The 20,159-nt window shown below is 38.3% G+C and overlaps 1 protein-coding gene across 2 annotated transcripts; it reads left to right on the forward strand.

Annotated features, from left to right (window-relative positions):
• The first annotated feature begins 497 nt into the window (after nucleotides 1-497).
• MED30 (mediator complex subunit 30) lies at nucleotides 498-19,850 on the forward strand. 2 transcript variants are annotated; one of them, XM_074145478.1, is made up of 5 exons: nucleotides 498-536; nucleotides 1,258-1,463; nucleotides 2,458-2,616; nucleotides 5,653-5,763; nucleotides 15,870-19,850. In XM_074145478.1, the coding sequence occupies exons 2-5, from the start codon at nucleotides 1,290-1,292 to the stop codon at nucleotides 15,963-15,965; spliced, it is 540 nt and encodes a 179-aa protein (XP_074001579.1). In that variant the 5' UTR covers nucleotides 498-536; nucleotides 1,258-1,289; the 3' UTR covers nucleotides 15,966-19,850. The 2 variants fall into 2 exon arrangements, with proteins under 2 accessions (XP_074001579.1, XP_074001580.1); XM_074145479.1 differs by lacking the exons at nucleotides 498-536; nucleotides 5,653-5,763 and having other exon boundaries at nucleotides 1,290-1,463; nucleotides 15,870-15,965.
• The last annotated feature ends 309 nt before the right edge of the window (nucleotides 19,851-20,159 follow it).

Raw genomic sequence — 20,159 nt, forward strand, 5'->3', positions numbered from 1 at the left:
CTAGTACACCTTTAAACATATAAAATAATACAGTTGTGCAAGTGTATACCCTTGCAGAACTCAGCAATTCATCAGCATGGTCTGCCAAAAAACGGCATCTCCACATCCCCACCTTCACTACGGGGGTGGTGTGATTTGCACGACCGTGCTACGGTTTTGGCCTAACTTTTCATCCTCAAGGAGCCACACGCAGGGCTCCGGGCCGACACCCCTCCTCGCTGACTTGCCCGCACGCCCTCACTTGATTCAGCAAGCCAGAAAAACGGCCCAGCTCCCGCGTAACGCCCGCAATGGGCAGCCCGTGCGCAGCGGGCAGAGGGCTGGAGGCCGAGGCCAGTTTCCCCGGGGGGGGGGGACGCAACATGGAACGGGACCTCCTTCCCCCCACGCCCCGGCCGGCCTCTCCGCCCACCTCGGCCCCTCACGGCCCGTCCCGTCCCGCCCCGGCGGTGGCCGGGACGTCACTTCCGCCTCAGGTCGCGCCGCCGAGTGCTTCCGCCTGCGCGTTTCCAGGGCAACGCGGCGCCCCGGTCCCGGTGAGTCCTGGTGGGTCCCGGCCACTGGCCGCCGCCCCGGGGGGTGCGGGTGTCTAGGGGGCGCCTCGCCGCCTCTCATTACCAACCAGGTGTCCCCAGGGAGGGGCTGCGGGGCCCGGGGGCGGCCACTCCTCGCCCCACGCCTGCCGGGGGCTGGCCCGCTGTGGGGGGAGCGGAGGACGTGTCGCAGCCCGTCCCGGTAGCTTCATCTGGCTCCTCGGGCCAGGGGAGGCATCGGTGGGCCTGCTTGTCCGGGAGGGGCCTGCAGCCCCGGCGGGACAGGAGGGGTCTGCGGGGCCCTCGGGCACCGCCTGTACCCGGACCTGTGCCCTGGCCGCCCGGGCTAGGGGGCGGGTAGGGGGTACCTCAGAGGTGGCCGGTCCCTGTGGCGGTGAGAGGGGAATCGGAGAAGTGCCGGTCCCGGAGCCCGGCGGGAGGGCTGCCTTGCCACAGGTCGGAGCAGGGTCTTCCTGGTGACTCCTCTGAGGGGTGTGTGTGAGGAGCACCCCCGGTTCTGCTGCCCAGCAAGGCTGTAACAGGGTGAGGGAGCGGTACCCAAACCAAAGGGCACAGCACTGAGCCATCTTCTATCAGTTGCACAGTTATCTGGGATAGGGCCACCTATGGGGAAAAGGAATGGTATAGCCACAATAGAGAAGTTTATTTATTATAATAGCGTCAAACAAGTACTTAATCATCCAGCCTTGACTTCTTTATGCAGCTTGACTCAGTGGGACTGATTAATGTCAAGAGATGTCAACTCCCCCTCTCGCTGGGGCAGGCATGCCGCCTGGTGCCTTCTCAGGGACACAGGCTCAGGCAGCTAGGGAGGTAAATACAGCTTCTCTCTGTCGAATTGGCCAAGAGACTGTGCAGGACATTGTATTTCGAACCATGGAAATCTTCCAGTTACTGAGGAACATGCAGGTGAGAAATAACGTTTTCTTTTTATGGTCCTCAATTTCCCATGTTTTTATCACCAACTGCCAGCATATTTAGGCACAGGAGATAGGTTAGGATAAATAAGGAACTTGATCAAACTGCTTTGAAAAGGAGGATTGATGGGAGAAGTGAATACTACTCTTGGTATATTTGCTTACATCTGTACATTAAATGAAGATAGAGAAGATTCAGAAATTCTGACTTATTATTGCCCCTGCAATAACTATACTCTAAATACACTTAATATCTGTGTTTTCCTTTATGAATAGTGAAGTCTGTTTATATGTGGGTTATGTGTCTCTAGTTTTGTTAACATCTGTGGAATAATTTTAGAGGATTTTTCATTGATCTTTTTTCTGTAATATTTTCCACCTAGAACTTTTTGACACTTCTTTTTGTTATTAAAGTGGACATAATCCTTATTTGTGGCTACTTAGTGAGAAAACAAACAAACATTTGTTTGTATGTTTTGAAAGATCTCTATTAAGAGCAGAAAATAAATAATCACTTCCATTCCCTCTCTATTTTCATGGCTGGCAGTTTTCTTCTGTAATTATCTTAGGTATAGAAATATGTACTTAGAGTTTGCTAACTTTGAATTCACTTTGATTGCGTCTCTGAATTGTGACCTGGGGTTGCAACACAAGGTCTCAAATTGTTATAACTGATAACAACAGTGTTGTGCTTAAGCATTTTGAAGACATTCACTGAAAAGAGTTACAGAGGAATTGACAATGACCAGTGTGAAGAATACATGAAGCTCTTTGAAAGCAGTGATTTGGCACATGGGATAAGCAGATAAAATACAGATTTTTGCTGATAAAGCAAATAGAAATTTCAGTGATTTCTGTGGGGATAGTGTGATTGTCTTATTTTAACTGTACAAAAATACCCCTCTGATTTATTTTAGTTTATTTATTTTGTGCGACAAAAACTTTAACATAATATTTTTAACATTTTGGGGTTTTGGTTCTCTAAGTTACCGAACGGCGTTACTTATCATACTGGAACATATCAAGACAGACTGGGAAAGCTGCAGGAACATCTCCGTCAGCTATCAATACTCTTCAGAAAACTGAGACTAGTCTATGACAAATGCAATGAAAACTGTGCTGGGCTCGATCCTGTTCCCATAGAAGTAAGTATCTTTATTCATATATAAATTAAAAATCAGAATAACCACTCTCTGCCTAGCGTATCGTCCATTCTCCTGAGTTGTAGGAGACTCATAACAAGTCTTAAATGAGACTGGAATTGTTCAGCGGACTGAATTCTGTTTATTATTTGGAGCTGGTTGAGAGATTGTGAAAATTTCACGTTAACATAGAATCATTGAATCATAGAATCATCTCGGTTGGAAGGGACCTTTAAGATCATGGAGTTCAACCATTAACCTAACACTGACAAAACCACCACTAAACCATGTCCCTCAGCACCACATCTACCTGTCTTTTAAATACCTCCAGGGATGGTGATTCCACCACTTCCCTGGGCAGCCTGTTCCAATGTTTGGTAACATTGGTAATGTTTGGTAATGTAACTTCCTTCTGTGAAGAAATAACTTCCCAATTAAAAAAAAAAAACTTTTTTCATGGTTTGTGGACTTGTGTGCAATAGCGCTATACTTGTGTCCCCTTTAAAAGTTTTTGATGTGTCTTGTTTTCACATACAGTCAAGATGAGGTGGGGTTGGTCTGTCTGGTTTTTTTTTCCTTTTCAGTTTTTTCTTGTTACCAGAGTGAGAAAGAATCTTCATAGAGAAAACGAGTAGTCCCTTTAAGCTTTTTAATGCAGGGTCTTACTGATAGCTTATGCACAGCAGGGTTTTCTATCAATATTTGGAATTCTTTCTTCCTTTATCTACTTAGTCTTTTCTGTTCTGAAGTTAATAGAATGCCTGCCTCCTCATGTTTTATTAGTTAGCGTGAATGAGTTACACACCATTCCTCTTGGATCAGTTGTCTTAAATTCTTATTTCAGCTTTTCAATAATAATCTCAATCATATTATTTAATGATTGTCATTCTAACCATATCTTTAAAGAATTTCAACAAGTCTATTTTTTTAAACAGTCAAGAGAAGTCAGTAGCTACTAACATTCCTTAGTCTATTGATATAAATTTTTTTTTGTTCATGAGTACTACCAGTGTAGTAGGTATTCTCAACAACTTTCTGTTAACCAACATAGCAAGGCATGAGATAATTGTGAAGCAGATCTGTCTACAAAGTTCTCTGATTAAATTTCCTGCTTCATTTGTGTGTTAGGTATAGTACTTTGCTTTTCCTTGTTTTTTTTCTACTAGTATTTCTGAAAGGTGGGAGTTTTTCAAAGGAAATATTCTGCTTTGAGTGGTACGTTATTTTTCCATCAGAGAGAGAAGGAGGTTTTTTCCAAGAGTATTTAGCAGTCACGCTACTACATCATGGCATGCAAATGTAGTAAGTTGTTAATCTCGGCTACGTTTTCATGGCAGAGTTAGTATGGTAGGTTTTGTCCATTTTGATGAGCTTAATAAGACTAGCCTACAAAAATTTTTATATAGAAGGAAATTACATTTTTAGTGGGTTCAGTCCAAGAAAGTTGTCCGTCAGAATGCTGAAGGATGCTGCTGAATGCTTTGTATCAGAAATAGTGTGGCCAGCAGGACTAGGGAAGTGATCATCCCCTGTACTCAGCACTGGTGAGGCCCCACCTTGAATACTGTGTTCAGTTTTGGGCCCCTCACTACAGGAAAAACATTGAGGAGCTGGAGCGAGTCTAGAGAAGGGCAATGAAGCTGGTGAAGGTTCTAGAGCACAAGTGTTATGAGGAGAGGCTGAGGGAGCTGGGATTGTTCAGCCTAGAGAAGAGGAAGCTGAGGGGAAACCTTACTGCTCTCTACAACCTGAAAGGAGGGTGTAGGGAGGTGGGGATTGGTTTCTTTTCCCAAGTAACAGGCGATAGGACAATAGGAAATGGCCTCAAGTTGCATGAGAGGAGATTTACATTGGATATTAGGAAAAATTTCTACACTGAAGGGGTTATCAAACATTGGAGCAGGCTGCCCAGCAAACTGGTGGAGTCACCATCCCTGCAGGTATTTAAAAGACAGATAGTCGTGGCACTTAAGCACATGGTTTAGTGGTGGACTTGGCAGTCTTGCAGGTCTTTTCCAATGTAAATGATTCTATGATTCTATGATAATATTACACCCCCAATCTAAGTAAAAAGTTAGTATGCATGTGATGAGCAGCTTGCTCCCAGACTTTTAAACTAATGTCGTCTTGCTCATTTGCATCAATTACTAGTCTTTCATTTGTCTGTAATATGTATGTGAACAAGGATGTAATTTTGCTATCAACTTTAGCTTTTCTCAGTTCAGGATGGAAAAATCAACAATAGACTGTAGACTTTGTGGATATATGTTATGTATAAAATGTTACAGCTTATAATTATTTCTGAGTAAGACGTTAGTAGCTTGGGAGTGTTCTGACACAGAAGCATGTATTTGTTTTTTATCTAGCAGATTTACTGATTTCTTTTAATATTTCTTTTTAGGAAGGGAACATGCATTAATATTCATTTAAAATTCTTTATCAAAGCTTTTTGGCTTGGTAGAAGCTTACAAAAAAGATAATATACTATATGCCTGAGGAAATCACAGTGGGAAATTCTTACGGAAAAACTCCTATTAGGTAGCTGTGGGCCTGGTGTTAAGAATTGCCAGAGGCCCACTAAAATAGCAAGCCATAATTTACCAAGTAGCTATGTAAAACTAGTCATAGTTATGTTTAGTATATTACTGAAATACTTTATAATAATAACTTCATGTTTGTGGTATTTCATAGTGTGGAGCAGTAAATTTTAAAATCACAATTGACAGAGTTCAAGAATACAAGGATTACCTGTGATAAACATCTTAAACTGTAAAGACTGGGTTCTGCCTACAGTTGTGAACTTGCTTGGGTCTAGGCATGGTAATATGTGGGATTGGGTCTTTTTCCTGGAGAGCTGACTGAGGTCATTGCAAGGCCTTTGGGTTTGAGGTGATGAAGTAAGCCTGTATCCACTTCTTCTTTGGAAGTTTGACCCTTTGAAGAAAATGGTAGTACCTTATGTATCTCCATATCTCCTGTTTTCAGTTTATTTTTTTCTTCTTTTTTCCTTTTTTTGGCTAATGTTTCTTGTTTTCATAGCAACTTATTCCATATGTTGAAGAAGATGGCTCTAAGCACGATGATCGTGGTGCTGCGAGTCAGCTTCGTTTTGCTAGTGAAGAGAGAAGGGAAATCATGGAAGTGAATAAGGTAACAAAGTTGAAATTAATTAGTTTAAAACTGTCACTTTGTCATTAAAAAAAATGATTTTCTAGGTTGCTGTACTAAATGCAGCACTTGTGATGACTACCATCAAACTTGGTAATAAATACTTCTTGCACGTAACTATTTCAGAACTGCCTTTTAGCAGGCAATTTTTTTTTTTAGCTGTACCTCTGGCTGTTGAGTTTAGGTTTCCTGACAAATTTAACTTGTGCCTCTTTTTAAACTGATACATATTCTTCTGAATACAGTGTGTTATGTTTATGCTTAACCCATTACATATCAGCAGTATACATGGAGTTAAGGTGCCTGTTCAACTTATTTCTCTTCAAAACTCTTAGGCATTAAAAAAATGGGTATTGAACATCAGATGTGTAAATATTATCACAATGATGTGAGCTGGTAAAGGATTTTCAGGGCTACTTTCTGTATTTTGACAGTTTGAGGAAGAACATTCCTTTTGTTAAATGTAGCATTTGTTGAATCTTGACACATTCAGAAAAAAATGCACTACGTATGATAAAGATGCTGTTAAATTTTCAGTTTGAGTGGCAGCATGCAATTGAGTACAATTACTAAAGACGGATTCAAACCTAAAAATAAATATGCTGTAGTAAATGCTAATTTAATATTGAGACTAAAAATACGTAGTTTTACCAGGAGGCAATTTTGAACATTGTTTCTTCAATCTGTAAAGTACAAAGATAGAATTAATTAAATATTCCTGTAGCTGTAATATCTGTAAATACTTGGTAAAAAGGAGGCATAATCTACAAAAATAACTGAACAAAGGAAATAAATGAGTAAAATAGTTCTTTATGCAGAGAATAATTGGTGGATTTTCAGCTTTTAAAATATGGGCTTTTTTATTTGTCCTCAACAATCAGAAATGTACCAAATTTTTCATAACCCATTTATTTAAAAAAAATGCATGCATACTGTATAGGAGAAAATGAGGACTATGTGAATTTAGAGAAAAGCAGTTGTCAGCTTTTCTGTTGTATTCTTTCTGTTCAGTGCTGATGTAGCAGGGTTGTATATATTATATTGTATGCGATGTTGTACTGTGAATTTATGCACATTTATTTGCAATCTTTAAGTGTTAATAAGCTTAACTGTCCATATTTTCTGTGGTTTTGATAGTTTTATGACATGTTTTTGCCCTTGCTATTGTGCTTTTATGCTAATATGTTTTTAAACCTCCTTGGTGTGATCTTGTGAAAAGAATTTCATAAACATTTATGATGAGTCTTAAACCTTAAAAAGGTTGATGAAGTTTCAGGACTGTTGGTAGCAAATTGGTAATTAGGAATGTATGCAGACATTCACTTAAATCTGGTCTGAAATTCTGTATTTACACTTAAATGCTTAGACCTAGTTTCCAGATTTCCCACAGTAAATCTTCAGAAGAGAATTGAACTTTCTCTAATGTTTTTGTGGACAAATATTTACTAACTGCTGCAAAAGAAATTTAATCTTGTTGGTTTTGAAACAAGTCAGTTTTTTCTTTTGTCTCTCTTCAGCTGTCTAAGCACATCCACTACCTCTTTCAAAGTTCAAATTTTAATACATTACAGAATAGGAAATGCTTTGGGTTTTTATGACTAGAAATAAAGAAATTCTTATTTTTGTGAAAAAAAAATATCACTAGAATCAGGTTAACTGGTGTAATTTCTGACACTGGGTGCTGGGTTCAGATAGCCCTCTCTGATTCTTAGTTGGCATTTCTGAGATCTTTTCAATCTGCTGTAGTATGTAACATCCACCTCCAGCTCAATTTTGCTTAATTTATTCTCGCAAAATTTTAGTAATACAAAATGTTGATGAAAATGATGGGACAGGGAAACCAACATGACAGATGAAACAGCTCTTTATATTCTTGACCCACTATCTTTTCTCCCTTCAGCTGGTTGTCTTGCTCTCACCTAGTCCTTTTTGCTGGGATAGGCAGTATCTTTTCAGTCTTACATGTTTCTGGTACCAAACCAAGCATTATTGCAATAACCCAATACTTTGCCATTATTGAGACGTTTGAATTCTTAGCCCTTTCATGGGTCTTTTAATTTTGTCCTTCTTGCTGTGTTATCGCAGCCAGTCTGATCTCTTCAGTGGCTCTGGATGCATGTGAAAGATGTTAGCTGCCGTGCAGTGCCGAGCACAACCAAAACTAGCAGGTCATATAGACCTTGTGGATCATGTATTCACACACAAGAACATCCCTCCTTCCAGGAACCACTGACTTGAAACATAATGGCTCTACTTTGCTACAGCAGTTGTCTGGGAAGGGGACATCCTCAGTGGAGGAGGTGGGGAGCATTATGTGCTTCCTGTACTCACCTTCTTACTCTTGAGACAGAAGAACCGTTGTTGTAGGAGATTTCCAAAATACTGCAGTAGCTTTTGATGTTGGTTTACTGTATAGTGACATCTTTTGGCATTATTTATTTATTTATTCTGCTATATTAGACTTATATTTTAAGTCAGATGCCCCCACCCTGGCTAAGAAGTACTTGTCCATTAATTTAAAATATAGGTCAGTTTACAAGATAATGAATTTGTCCTAGCAATTCAGTAATATTTAGCAACTATATGCTTAAATAAAATCTATTGAGCTTAAAAACAAAAGGGATTTTTGCCAGCAGTTTTGAAGAAGAATTCACCATTATTATAAAAGACAAAGAAACAAACAATTTATTGAGCACTTACTACCTCTACCTTTTGTACTAAACAATCCTCTCCTGCAGTTCTCAAAAATGTTGCTTATTCCTTTTAGCTGTATTTGCTTTTTAGGTTTCTAAGTTTTTGAGGTGATTGACTCCTTTCTGGAATAAATAATTCACTGCTCCAGAATTAGTTTAGCATTAACATTGGTCTACTAATACAAGTCCTGATACATTTTTCATTTAACTTAATTACTATTTGCAACAATTGGAAGTTGTTACCAAAATTTTCTTACTTGTCTTCATATTTTTTGAGTCTGTAATGTTCTGTCTACAGGTTTCTTACCTTCTAAGTATAGTATCATCTGTAATATTTTCAAGATATCAGGCTCACCTTGGGTCTATAGTCTTGCAGTACATTTGACGTGCTTAAAACAGAAAATATCAAATCGCAGACTGAGAACACTTTAATCTGTGTTGCTGCCTTACCAGCAGTTTTCTTTACTATTTGTTTTTGGAAATGGAGCAAATGCAGCTTTGGGTTTTTGGATGCTACAGGTCTGGTTTCAAATGAAGCGCTTAGGAAAACTGATGCATAATTAGTAGTCTCAATACATTTGGGTGAAAATGAAATGATGTGAAATAGCATTAGGACATTTCAGGTGACCTTTAGAAAATAATTATTTTTGATGCTCTTAATTAGTCTTTGCTAACTGGTTAACAGTGATCTTGCTAAGAAAGGAAAAGACAATCTACATGACAGACTTTTAAGTTAAGCTGTTAAAAGTTTAGCTCCGGGCTTTTTTGATAACAAAACCTCTGTGCACCGGAGCTGATGTTGTTTAGGAAGTAGTCCTTAAAATGACAGCAATTTGCAATTAGTCTTTCTCTTTGGAATACTTTGCTTGAAAACTTCTTTTGACTATGCTGAAAAGTTGCATTACTTTTAAACTACCTTTCACGCTCTTTGCATGTATTTTTAATTCGTTTTGTATTTGTAGTCCTTTTTCACCCCAAATATGAATGTGCACCAAGGAGCACTTTAACAAAAGAGGAAGAATTGTTTATTTGGATGCTTTCTCAGCAAATGAATCTGCATTGGGTGCAGTTCCATCCTGTTCTGGGTACCCAAACTGGCTCTCTGCAATGGTAGAATCATTCAGGAATTTAGGCTCAGTGGGAGGTCTGGCGATTATCTGATTCAATCCCCAGCTCAAAGCAGGGCCAGCTATCAAAGTTAGATTCAGTTGCCCAGGCTCATATCTAGTAGCATTTTGAATATCTGTAAGAATGGAAATTCTACCCTTTATGGACCCTTCCTGAGTGTTTGTCAACTTTCACTGTGAAAGCTTTCCTGATGTTACGTTGGAATTTTCTTTGTAACGTGTCCACTGCCTCTCATCCTTTTGTGGTGTACATTCAAGAAGATTCCAGCTTTGTCTCTTCTATGATCTTCATTAGGTAGCTAAAGACAGCATTGCGATCCTGCCTCGGCCTTCTCTGCTTGAGACTGAACTAATCTAGCTTGGTGGCCTTCCACTGGATGTTCTCTAATATGTTAATGTTTTGTATTGAGTCTAAAATTGGGCAATCGTTCTCCAGAGCCAGAAGAGAATAACAATTTTGCTTGACCTGATAGGTACATTCTTGCTAATATAGCAATTTAGTATTGTCCACAAACTTGCTGCTTTGATACAGTGATTAGGTCATTAAGTGTGGATAAGTCATTAATGATGATATTAAGAATATTGACCTTGGTATCAGTCTTTGGTCTTAATACTGCTGATCATAACATTTAGAATCCAATAATCTAGCCAGTTTTCCATCAGCCCTACAATCCACCTATCCGAACCACATGTCTCCAGTTGGGCTACAAGGATCCTATGAGAAACTGTGTCAAAAGTCTGACTAATATGAAAGTAAAGAAAATCCCCGGGTCTCCCCTTGGCCACACAGCCAGTCATTTCTGAATAGAAGGCTGTCGTGTTGGTCAGGCACAACACGTCTTTGGTAAATCCAAGATGACTGTTCCCAGTCACCTTAATCATTCATGTGTCTGGACATGACTTCCAGAAGGATTTGCTGCATAGTCTTCCTGGGGTCCGGGCTTTCACTGACCAGCCTGTAGTTTCCGTAGTTTTCTGGATCCCTCCTCCTAATCTTTCTTGAAAATGAGTTGAGATGTTTTTCCTTTTTCATCAGGAGCTTCTCCCCATCTCCAAGAGAAAATTATGTAGAGTAGTCTTGTCATCAGGCAGGTCTCTCAGCACTCAGATGCATTTTATTCCATATCACGAAATACTTCCTTTTCAGTTTCATACAAAATGTTTCATGCAAAATTTTTCATTTAACTATGATATCAAAACAATATCATGGTTGCAAAGGTAAGAAGAGTTAGGAAACAACAAGCTTAAAGCTGTCCCAACAATCGCAATTGCCCAGTTTGTCCTTGTATTATACAACCTTTATTAAATTATCACATTTTGATTTCTCTTCTTCTACCCTGTCCTGCCCTCCCTGCTTTCTTTTCTGGAAGAGTCCTTGAGCTGTTCTGCTTTTGCAGACTAGACAGTATTTAGATTGAATCAGCATTGTGATAAATAAGATTATAAAAATCCTGGTTTATGTGTTGTGTAACTTGCATGAGGGTATTGAATAAGCAGGGAATTTGGGAATGAGAAGGAAGGACTTAATGTGAGTAGTGAGTAAGTAACTGAAGGCTGCTCTTAGAACTGGAAGTTTATCCTTGTCTCTGTCACAAATTGTCTGTGGTAGTTGTTCATTCTTTCCCTTACAGTTGGTGATAGCTGTCCTTTGAGTATGTGGGAAGCTGTTTAAATACAAAATTTAGTGACAGACTTGCATCTTAGACGTCTCTGGACAAAGTTAGTAGGCACTCCAGTCTTATCGAGTTTTCCTGTGATTTAGTTTGCCATCTATAACTGAGAATCATACGTCTGTGTGATCTTCATGTTAAAAATGGGGATGTGACGGTGAAGAGTGTGATGGAGAAGCACCTTGGGGAATGGATAATTCTATTACAAGCTACATAGCTTAGAGGGTACTCAGTAAATAAGACCTCAGACTTCATCACTGGATGATAAATAATTGGTATGAAGCAAACATCCACCTTATGCCTCTTTGAACAACAGAGAAGTGGATACGTGCAATTGCCTCCGGTTCAGTATGTGAAAAGTATGGCGCATGCAGTGGAACACAGGCTGTCACTGGTGCCTCTGCTTGTTTCGGGCAGGAGAGTTATGCATATGCAGAAGGAGCAGTTTTCCTTTCACCTGTGAGGTGAGGAGGGAGACAGAAAATCCAGTCTCTCATTTCCAGTAAGAATACAACAGTTATGCCTATGAATGACATCAGGAAAACCTTTAGTTATTGAACAATGAGTGTGTTAATGTTTAATTGTACAGCAGTTAGCATAGTAGTGATGAATACTTTTCATCCACTTGAAAAAAATACCGTAAATACATGGATATGTGAATTTATTATGATGGGAAGTGGACCTTGGTATCAGTTGAGAAGCCATAAATTAGAACATCACCTGGCAGCTTTAACAGAGTTTGAGCAAAGTGTTGAAGCGTTTTTTCCAACTTTTTTTTTCTGCTGTGTGCATATAACATTGTAAATCTTTTGACTATAAAAGTGAAAGGTGGGAGGAGAGAAGGTTTTTCCACCTCCTGACTTCAGAGATATCATTATGAAGGACTGACTTAAAGAAAAAACAGTATAAATTGCCAGGGCATGCTGTACTTTTTCTCGCCTATCACAAACATTGTGTTTCTGTAGAAATTTCTTGCATTTGACTTACATGGAAAAGCGTAGGCCATCGTCACCTTCATAAGACTTTGAACAATCACTTCCTACATCAGTTTAATGGTCAAGAGGTGTAACACACGCATGAAAAAGGTGGTGATGCAAATTCTCTCTGTAGTAGAGTCATAATCAACAAAGTAAACATAATTGATAAAATTCTTATGAGATATATGCAAGTAAAGGTACTACTGTTATTAATATTTAATGCTTTATTAAGCTTATATATATTTATGGCGTGTACTCTTACAGGTCTTGAACAGAGCAGGTAAAAACTATAACTGGCACAGCGTTCAGGAGAATGGTCTTTTATATAAGATTTTCAAGATGGAAACACCTTTTTTTTTTTTCTTTTTTTAAGCAGAAGTAGTGCTGTACAACATAGGCAAGTATTTTCAATGTTTTTACAGGCATCAATTGAAACATAATCCTCCTCTTCCACAACATTTACACTATTATCTTTGTCTGAAGAAGGGACATCTAGCAAATGGCTTGAGTGCAGAATAATGATTCGTAGTGATGTTTAGTTTTTCAAATGTGAAAGACAGATGAGGTTAAGATGAGGAGAGAGACAGGAACAGCATGCAAAGGAAAGTTCTGATACATCTCTTGATAGAAAGTTGGGCATTGGTCTAGACAGCACTGATTTCAAATGAAAACAAAGTGAACCAAAAATGAGTTTAAGCCAAAAATTGGTTTCAGTCAAAGTTGAAATTACTATGTCCTACTGAACCCAAATCTGTATGAAAGATGTCAAGTTCTTTATGGCATATTCCTTGAAATACAGCTATTTTCTGGATGTATGTTATGATTCTCCCACATATTGTGATTCTGTACGTGTTTTCATAAATGTCCTACCTGACCTAAGCCTACTAAGGTCTCGTTGGTTACTGGAAGGTGCAGTCCTTGCCAGCTCCATCATGCTGCCATAGGACTTGCAGTGTCAGTCAAAATGGATGTTTAATCACATTGAAAATTAATATCACCAAAGAAGATCCCTTAGGACTGGTGTTCAGTCACATCACTTTTCTGACAGGGAGGGACTAGCAGAACCATACCTGTCAGATATAAGGCAAATTTAGATCTCTTAAACTCATTATAAACTGCTTCATATAAGTTAATTTTCCTGTACTATCTTAAGGCGGCTGAAGTCAGAAGCTGTAGCATGCATGTAGGATGAAGTACCTTTTCTTGTTTCGTGCAAGTGTTCATCCTGAGAAGCAGTCCAGAGTTCAACTAAGTCATTTCAGTAGAAGGAGGAAAGAGTGGGAGACAACTTGCAAGTAATCTGTTCAAATGAAAATTTGTCATTGCTGCAGAAGCTGCTTACAGAACTTGCCCGTTTCCCGAGAAGGCCATTTCACCTGTCTTTCCAAGGTTAGACCTGAGTTGAGATGTTCTTACTGGCTCATCGGAGGCCAGCACTGCCAGTGGTGTAGAACGTACTAATTATGTAGTACTTTGTGGTGTGGACCACTGCCTGTCAAAGATCAGTAACAAGGATCACTATGTGCATTTCAATTAGGGGACCATGCTCTCTGAAGTGGATTTTTTTCCCCTCTCTTTATTCTTTTTTCAAGCTAGCTGTCCAGAGATAGTGCTTCATCTTAGATGTTTTTTCTGTCTCTGGAAAAAGTAGAATAGAAGAGTGAAGAAAATAGGTCTTCTCTGAAGACAAGGATCTAAAATTATCTTCAGATAAATAAAGTAAAAATTGTGTACTTCTTATCTTCACAGATGCTTTGGAAAGAAATGAAACCCAATTTGAAGGTTCTCTTATCTAGCATCACGTAAAGATCAAGCAAGTTACAGTTTCACAATACTGGCACAAGAAATAAAACAGTCTTACAGAATGAGTCTTTTGGGCGTAACTTATGTAAAGTTCATGTGAGCATACCTACTTAACAGTATTTAACAGTACAATTAGAAGTGGATGGAGAGAGAACACAATCTGCATATCAGAGGTTAATGGTTCTTCCTATATGTGACTTGAGTAACCATCCCTGACTGTTTGGTCTTTGTTTCTAATGGTGAAGGCTTTCAAAAATCGTGCAATGGCATGCTCTCAGTCTCAGCAAGTGACAGCTTGCATTAAACTAGTAGTTCTGATGTAACGTTCAATCTCTAAGATTGAATGTTGAGGATGGCAAACAAAAATATGTTAAAAAATGCCACAGGTATGAATGTGTTTGTGTATCTCATCCCTCTTGTGCTTTCTCAAGCATCAAGATCTTATATTATGAGCTTTTGTAGGGACATACTTGGCAATTCTGTTATTTGGATGCTGTGAAGTAACTACATGCTTCTCAGTTTTCTCTGTTGTCTTTATGACTTGAATCTCTGCTGTATATTGTGAAGGCGTAGATTAGCAAATGGAAAAGAAAGAAGCATTAGATAAATGCACAGTTACCTTTAAAATGCTTTCTAGTCTGTAAAATGCTTGATTGGAAATTCCAAATCAGTGCACATGAACTGTCCTACATCTGTTTTTACATGCTTCTCAGGAGTCTGGAATTGAGTGTTTTATCTGCTTCCAGGGAATTTGTCCACCAAAGTCTGTGTTCAGGAATATTTCCCTTATTCAAAGTACTGTGTTCCCCATGTAGTCTGAGCCTAATTACTGTATTATTTCAGACCATTTTTTACAGGTCTGAAGTGAATAAAATTCCTTTCTTTCGCTGGAATTCTTTCCCAGCTGACCAGCTGGACAACTTAAAAACATTGGTATGTTGTCTGCATCAAAATTCAGGAGCCTAATTTTCAGGATATTGCTTCTTTTTATCATTGTTCCAGTTACTTTGGTCATATTACTGATCTGAGTTATCCTCTTAATGTATTGCCATTTATGTAGTGCAAATAACGAAGTCATGTCAAAGCTGAAATCAAGCAATAAACATGTGTCTCCCAAACATTAAATGTTAGGGAGATTGTGCAGTGTCTTAAGGCACTGATCTTTCTTCTGTAAAGACATAACTTTCAAGCTCTGGATATGCACCCAAATAAAAGCAAGCTTGCTGCTCTTCTGCTCCTTCAAATGCTTCTGCAGTTCACAAAAACAAATACACAATTTTGAAGAGCTCAGTGTGCTTGGGAATAGCACGTAGCACATGAGGGTTGACCTACGTAGGCAGAAGTGCTGGAAAAGTTTGTTTGGCTTCACCTGTACCTTGTGCTTTGTTCAAACTTCCACTATTAATCCCTTATTTTCTATGCACCCAAGTTATACAACATATATTCACATAAATTTACCTGTTCCCTGAACTCTTTTGATCGAAATTGCCGATTCTTTCTTCCTACATAAAGTACTATCTTTTGGACTTTGGTAAGAGAGGACCAATCCCCACAAGCCTCCAATTTTTGAAGGGATCGAGTGTTTTGATAAAAGGACTGCTGTGAAAAGAAACAGTGTTCCCCCTCTAGTGACAGTCCTTAACTTTTGATGCTTTTTAGAGTGTGCTTTAAAGAGGATGTATTATCCCAGTTATACTGCTTACAGACAATGGAGAAAAAGATCCATATAGCATTTCATAGCACTGTGACTTTTGTTTAATTTCCGAGTGTGCTATTTGAACTGATCACAAAAAAACTTCTAATAAACTCTTCCCACAGAAACTGAAACAGAAGAATCAGCAGCTGAAGCAGATCATGGATCAGTTACGGAATCTCATTTGGGATATAAATGCCATGTTGGCAATGCGGAACTGAACGAGGGAAATCAAACTTTGTAATTGGAAAAGATAAGCATTTCTTTGAATATACCTAGTTTCTTTCTAAAAGCAACATGTTTTCCCACAACCATATTTCAGTAATGTTTAAAAAGTCTTCAAGATTAAAATGTTGGGTTTTTGTAATAACTTAAGTAGTGTTGGTTTTGTTTTTATAAAAGATTCATCCTACAGGTTTTACCTGAGTGATTCACTTAGGCTGAATATAATAGAGCCTAAGTAACTTACAGTAATAATTTGGATTGCTATGCAAATGGGTTTTTTTATAAATCAAGTGTTTCTAGATTTTTTTTTAATAATGCAATTAACAGTGTTTTAAAAACCTGTGTTTGCATGCCATTCTGCAGTGCAAATCACCTCTACAGACAGGAAAAGTTGCCTTACAGAAAAGTCACTCTAGCAAGCTACAGAACCAAAATAAGTGATCAGATATTACAATGCAATATGTTTCCCCATTGTGGGAACTAAACTACAGGCTACTACACCATATATGTTCATCTTATTCTATATTCTATCACTGGATATATGTTATATGAGATAATCGGAGCAAAATTCAAAAGCTACATAAAAGTACCCCTATATCCTTATGGATATAATTAAGTCTTTTTAAGCAAAGACTACATACGTATATCCTCAACCTTAACTTCTTCTGAAACTCCGTGTTATAATTTCTTGAGAACTGCTCCAGCTTTTGTATGGTGTAGTATTCTTATAGCATCATGTATGGTTGGAATACTTTGGTTTTGTTTACCAGAATGCACTGAATAATGCCTTATTAATCTTTTCCCTATGACTGCCAGCCCTAGAAAACTTTGGAGTATATGAGCAGTTCATTATTTTGAATTAATCATCAACCTTCATCTTTCTTTGTTCAGCCTCTGGTATTCCTCACTATTTTGATTAGCCCTGAAAATATTCTTAATAATTTGCATTATCCACAGATGCTGCCAGTGGACTATGTGTCTCTTTTTCCAGATGAAAGAATCTGTAAAATAATATTTTAGTACAAATCCATAGGGCACTCTACTGTTAATATTTGCCAAGTTGAAAACTGACCATCGTCATGATTTGCTCTTTGTGTATTACTTTTAACTCTCTCATTCCATGCCCAGTCAGATTCCATAATAGTTTTGTGTGAAAGATTTGCTCAGAACCTGAAGAGTCCAGTTAAATGGTATTCTTTTAAAAGATATCCTCTTTACAATATGGGGTTTTGATACTGAATTATCACTGATTTGAGATGGATGGTTTTAAAAATGTTATACTGATTTGTTGTTCTATCGGTCCTTTTTTTATTTAATTTTTTTAATAATTTCAACCCATTTGTCTACTTCTTGAGGTAAAAATCACTGGCCTGTAATAGATCTGGTCACACCTGGTTAACAATATATGACTTTCCCCTGAAATTAGGTACGACATAGTTATCTTTTATTTCTCCTTCTGAAGGCTTTAAATCTAACAGATGAATGGATGCCCAGGCTTATAATTGGAAATAAACACAGTGGGAAAATGTTCATTTTGATTAGTTTACCCAGTGTTGAAAGTGATATGTAACTATGGCAATACCTAGACGTGAGTCGATGTTGAAACACCTTAGAAATAAGGTCTCTTTCTGTTCTCCTGTATTACAGAGGGGAGAGTGGGTGGCTCGCTCAGTGGCAGAGCTGGCGGCAGAACTGTTCGAGTCCCATTTAGACTGACCTCTGACTTGTTGGTCAGGAATAATGGTTGATATCTGCAGCTGTGAGAGACATTACTATTTTGTTTTATAAGTAAAGACAAAACAGATCAAAATTTTGAAGAAAGCTTTTGAAAAGAAGATGAAGACTGAAAGCAGAGATTTTATGTTTTTGTTTGTATAAGATGCAGGCACGTTTTTGTATCTGCAAGGCACAGTGGCAGCTTTCTCTTCAGTATATGTATAAGCATGTATCCAGCCTAGAAGAAGTATTTGAAATAGATTTTAAAAGGGCACCAAGATCTTAATTGTGAGTGTAAAATTCTCAGTATGTAGTATTTTGTTCTATTTTTGGAACAATTATGGAAAATTGAGATTAGTCTAGACATTACTGCTTGCATACTATCTTTGTATTCTTACTAAATGTCTTTAAAGTTTGTTGACTTGTTTGTTTACGTATAAACTACAGAAGTAACCCAAAATGTGAATAAAAGTCCAAATATTGCAATTTTCTGCCTGGCCAATACAATATTCAGCTTACTCTGTGCAGCTGCTTGCAGTAGCCAAGGTTTATACTACAATTTTTCATCTGGGAGAGAGGAGAAAACACTTCAAACCACTACCAGAATAGATAGCGCAGTAGCTAAATTGCAAAGTGCAGAAATTGACAGAATTGTAAATTATCACAGTAAATACTGTCAGACCAGGAACTTTGCAAGGTGTTGGACCAAAACCGTATACTTTGACTTACACAGATGAAAGTAAGGGTAGTGAACATAATTCATATGCTACCACATCCATGAATAAGTATAGGATTTGGCCAAGAAGATGACAGTTTTAAGAAAAGTGGAGATTCCTCAGCTGTGAAACAATTTTAAAGGAATTACTGGACATCAGCATGTGCTGAAATTTAATATTTTAGTTAATGCTAACTGAACTTCTGGTTAATGAAATGGCACCTAATGTAGTATTTACAAATACCAGAAAAGCAATACCAACACAGACGTTTCAATGTTTTGTTTATATATAATTGACTATTTCTGTATTTCTGATTAGGCAGAAGCTGGATAAACATACAGACAGTCCCAGGAGCAGATACCAAAACCTAGGATGGTTCCATTTTGGAATATAAAAAAATACTTGAGGGGATTGTGGTTCTTAGGGCTCTATTTTGCCCAGAGAGGACTTGGGGCAGTCGAACTAGGATGCTCAATACTTTGTAGTGTGTTTGTGGGAGCACCTCAAGTTCACGCATACTGTCGAAATGAAACCATTAATCCAGCACCTTTATAGAAAATATAACACATACTGAATATTCAGTTCAGTGTCACAACACAGAAGGTGCCTGCTAGGCAGCATGCAAAGGTCCAAGCGTTTTCTTACCTAAAAAGACAAGCATGCAGAGCAGATTTATGCTATGTTCAGGAAAGATGCAGGGAGTTTACCTTTCCTCTTGTCTTCCATAGAGGCAGCAAGGTGACATCCAGAGTGCTGTAATAAACCGTGACTGTTTTTATTGTCCTAAAAAAAAAAAACCCTGCTCTGATTATAGTATTTCTTACTGATGGAGAAATTGGAACTTGTGCACAAGCGCTACTTAAATTAATCACTGTAAAGAATGAATTTAGGTGGAGTAGGACAAGGATTCTGGTCTCATAGGAACCACGATTTCATCGGTGTGCAAGCCAAAAAGTCTACAGCTGAAGGATGACTGACAACTGCTGTGGAAAACAGTAAGCTCCAGATGTAGATTTGAAGATCTGAAGTTAATAAAAAACATCAAAAAGAAAGATGCAATGACACCCAAGGACACTGTGAGTCAACTGAGGTTTACAGAGGATGGATTAGTTTAATTACTTCGTGCTAACAAAGGAAATGGGTAATTGTAAAGGAATTTACAAATACATCAGCGTAGAAAAAAATATTTGGAGGCAAAAGTGGGTAGTTTGCTCACTCTCCTTATTTAATAATAATGAAGACTGATACGGTAGAGCATCAGGGCTTTAAAAGAGAAGATGTTTTGCTGAGTTGGAATGTTACTTTATTTTTATACATAAAAATAACAAGCTGGCTGATATGTATTGCAGGATATTAATGAAAGTGACAGATATATGTACCAATGCCAGGTTTTATTTAAGAAAACGTAATTGATAACTGGAATGTAAGAGGTAAATAAATGCAATATAGTGAAACTTTTGTCTTGTTAAATCTAACTTCTGTGTAAATTTTAAGGATTTTTCATACTCACATTGCATAAAGGACACACTCTGGCATCTGTTACAACACTACACAACAAATAACACTAGTAAAAGCCGGGAACAGTGTTTGTGTTGATGTGAATATAGTCAGAAGGAGGATGCATGTTTTACAGCACTTCTCACTGGACTAGGACCAGTAAAGACCCTGGGCATATTTGAAGCAAATAAGGAGAGACATGTTTTCTTGTGTGCGCTTAACTGTGGGAGCATCTCAGCTCGTTGTATGCCTTCGTGTTCA

This window comes from Numenius arquata, chromosome 3, assembly GCF_964106895.1.
Source record: "Numenius arquata chromosome 3, bNumArq3.hap1.1, whole genome shotgun sequence".
In the NCBI taxonomy this organism is placed as follows: Eukaryota; Metazoa; Chordata; class Aves; order Charadriiformes; family Scolopacidae; genus Numenius; species Numenius arquata.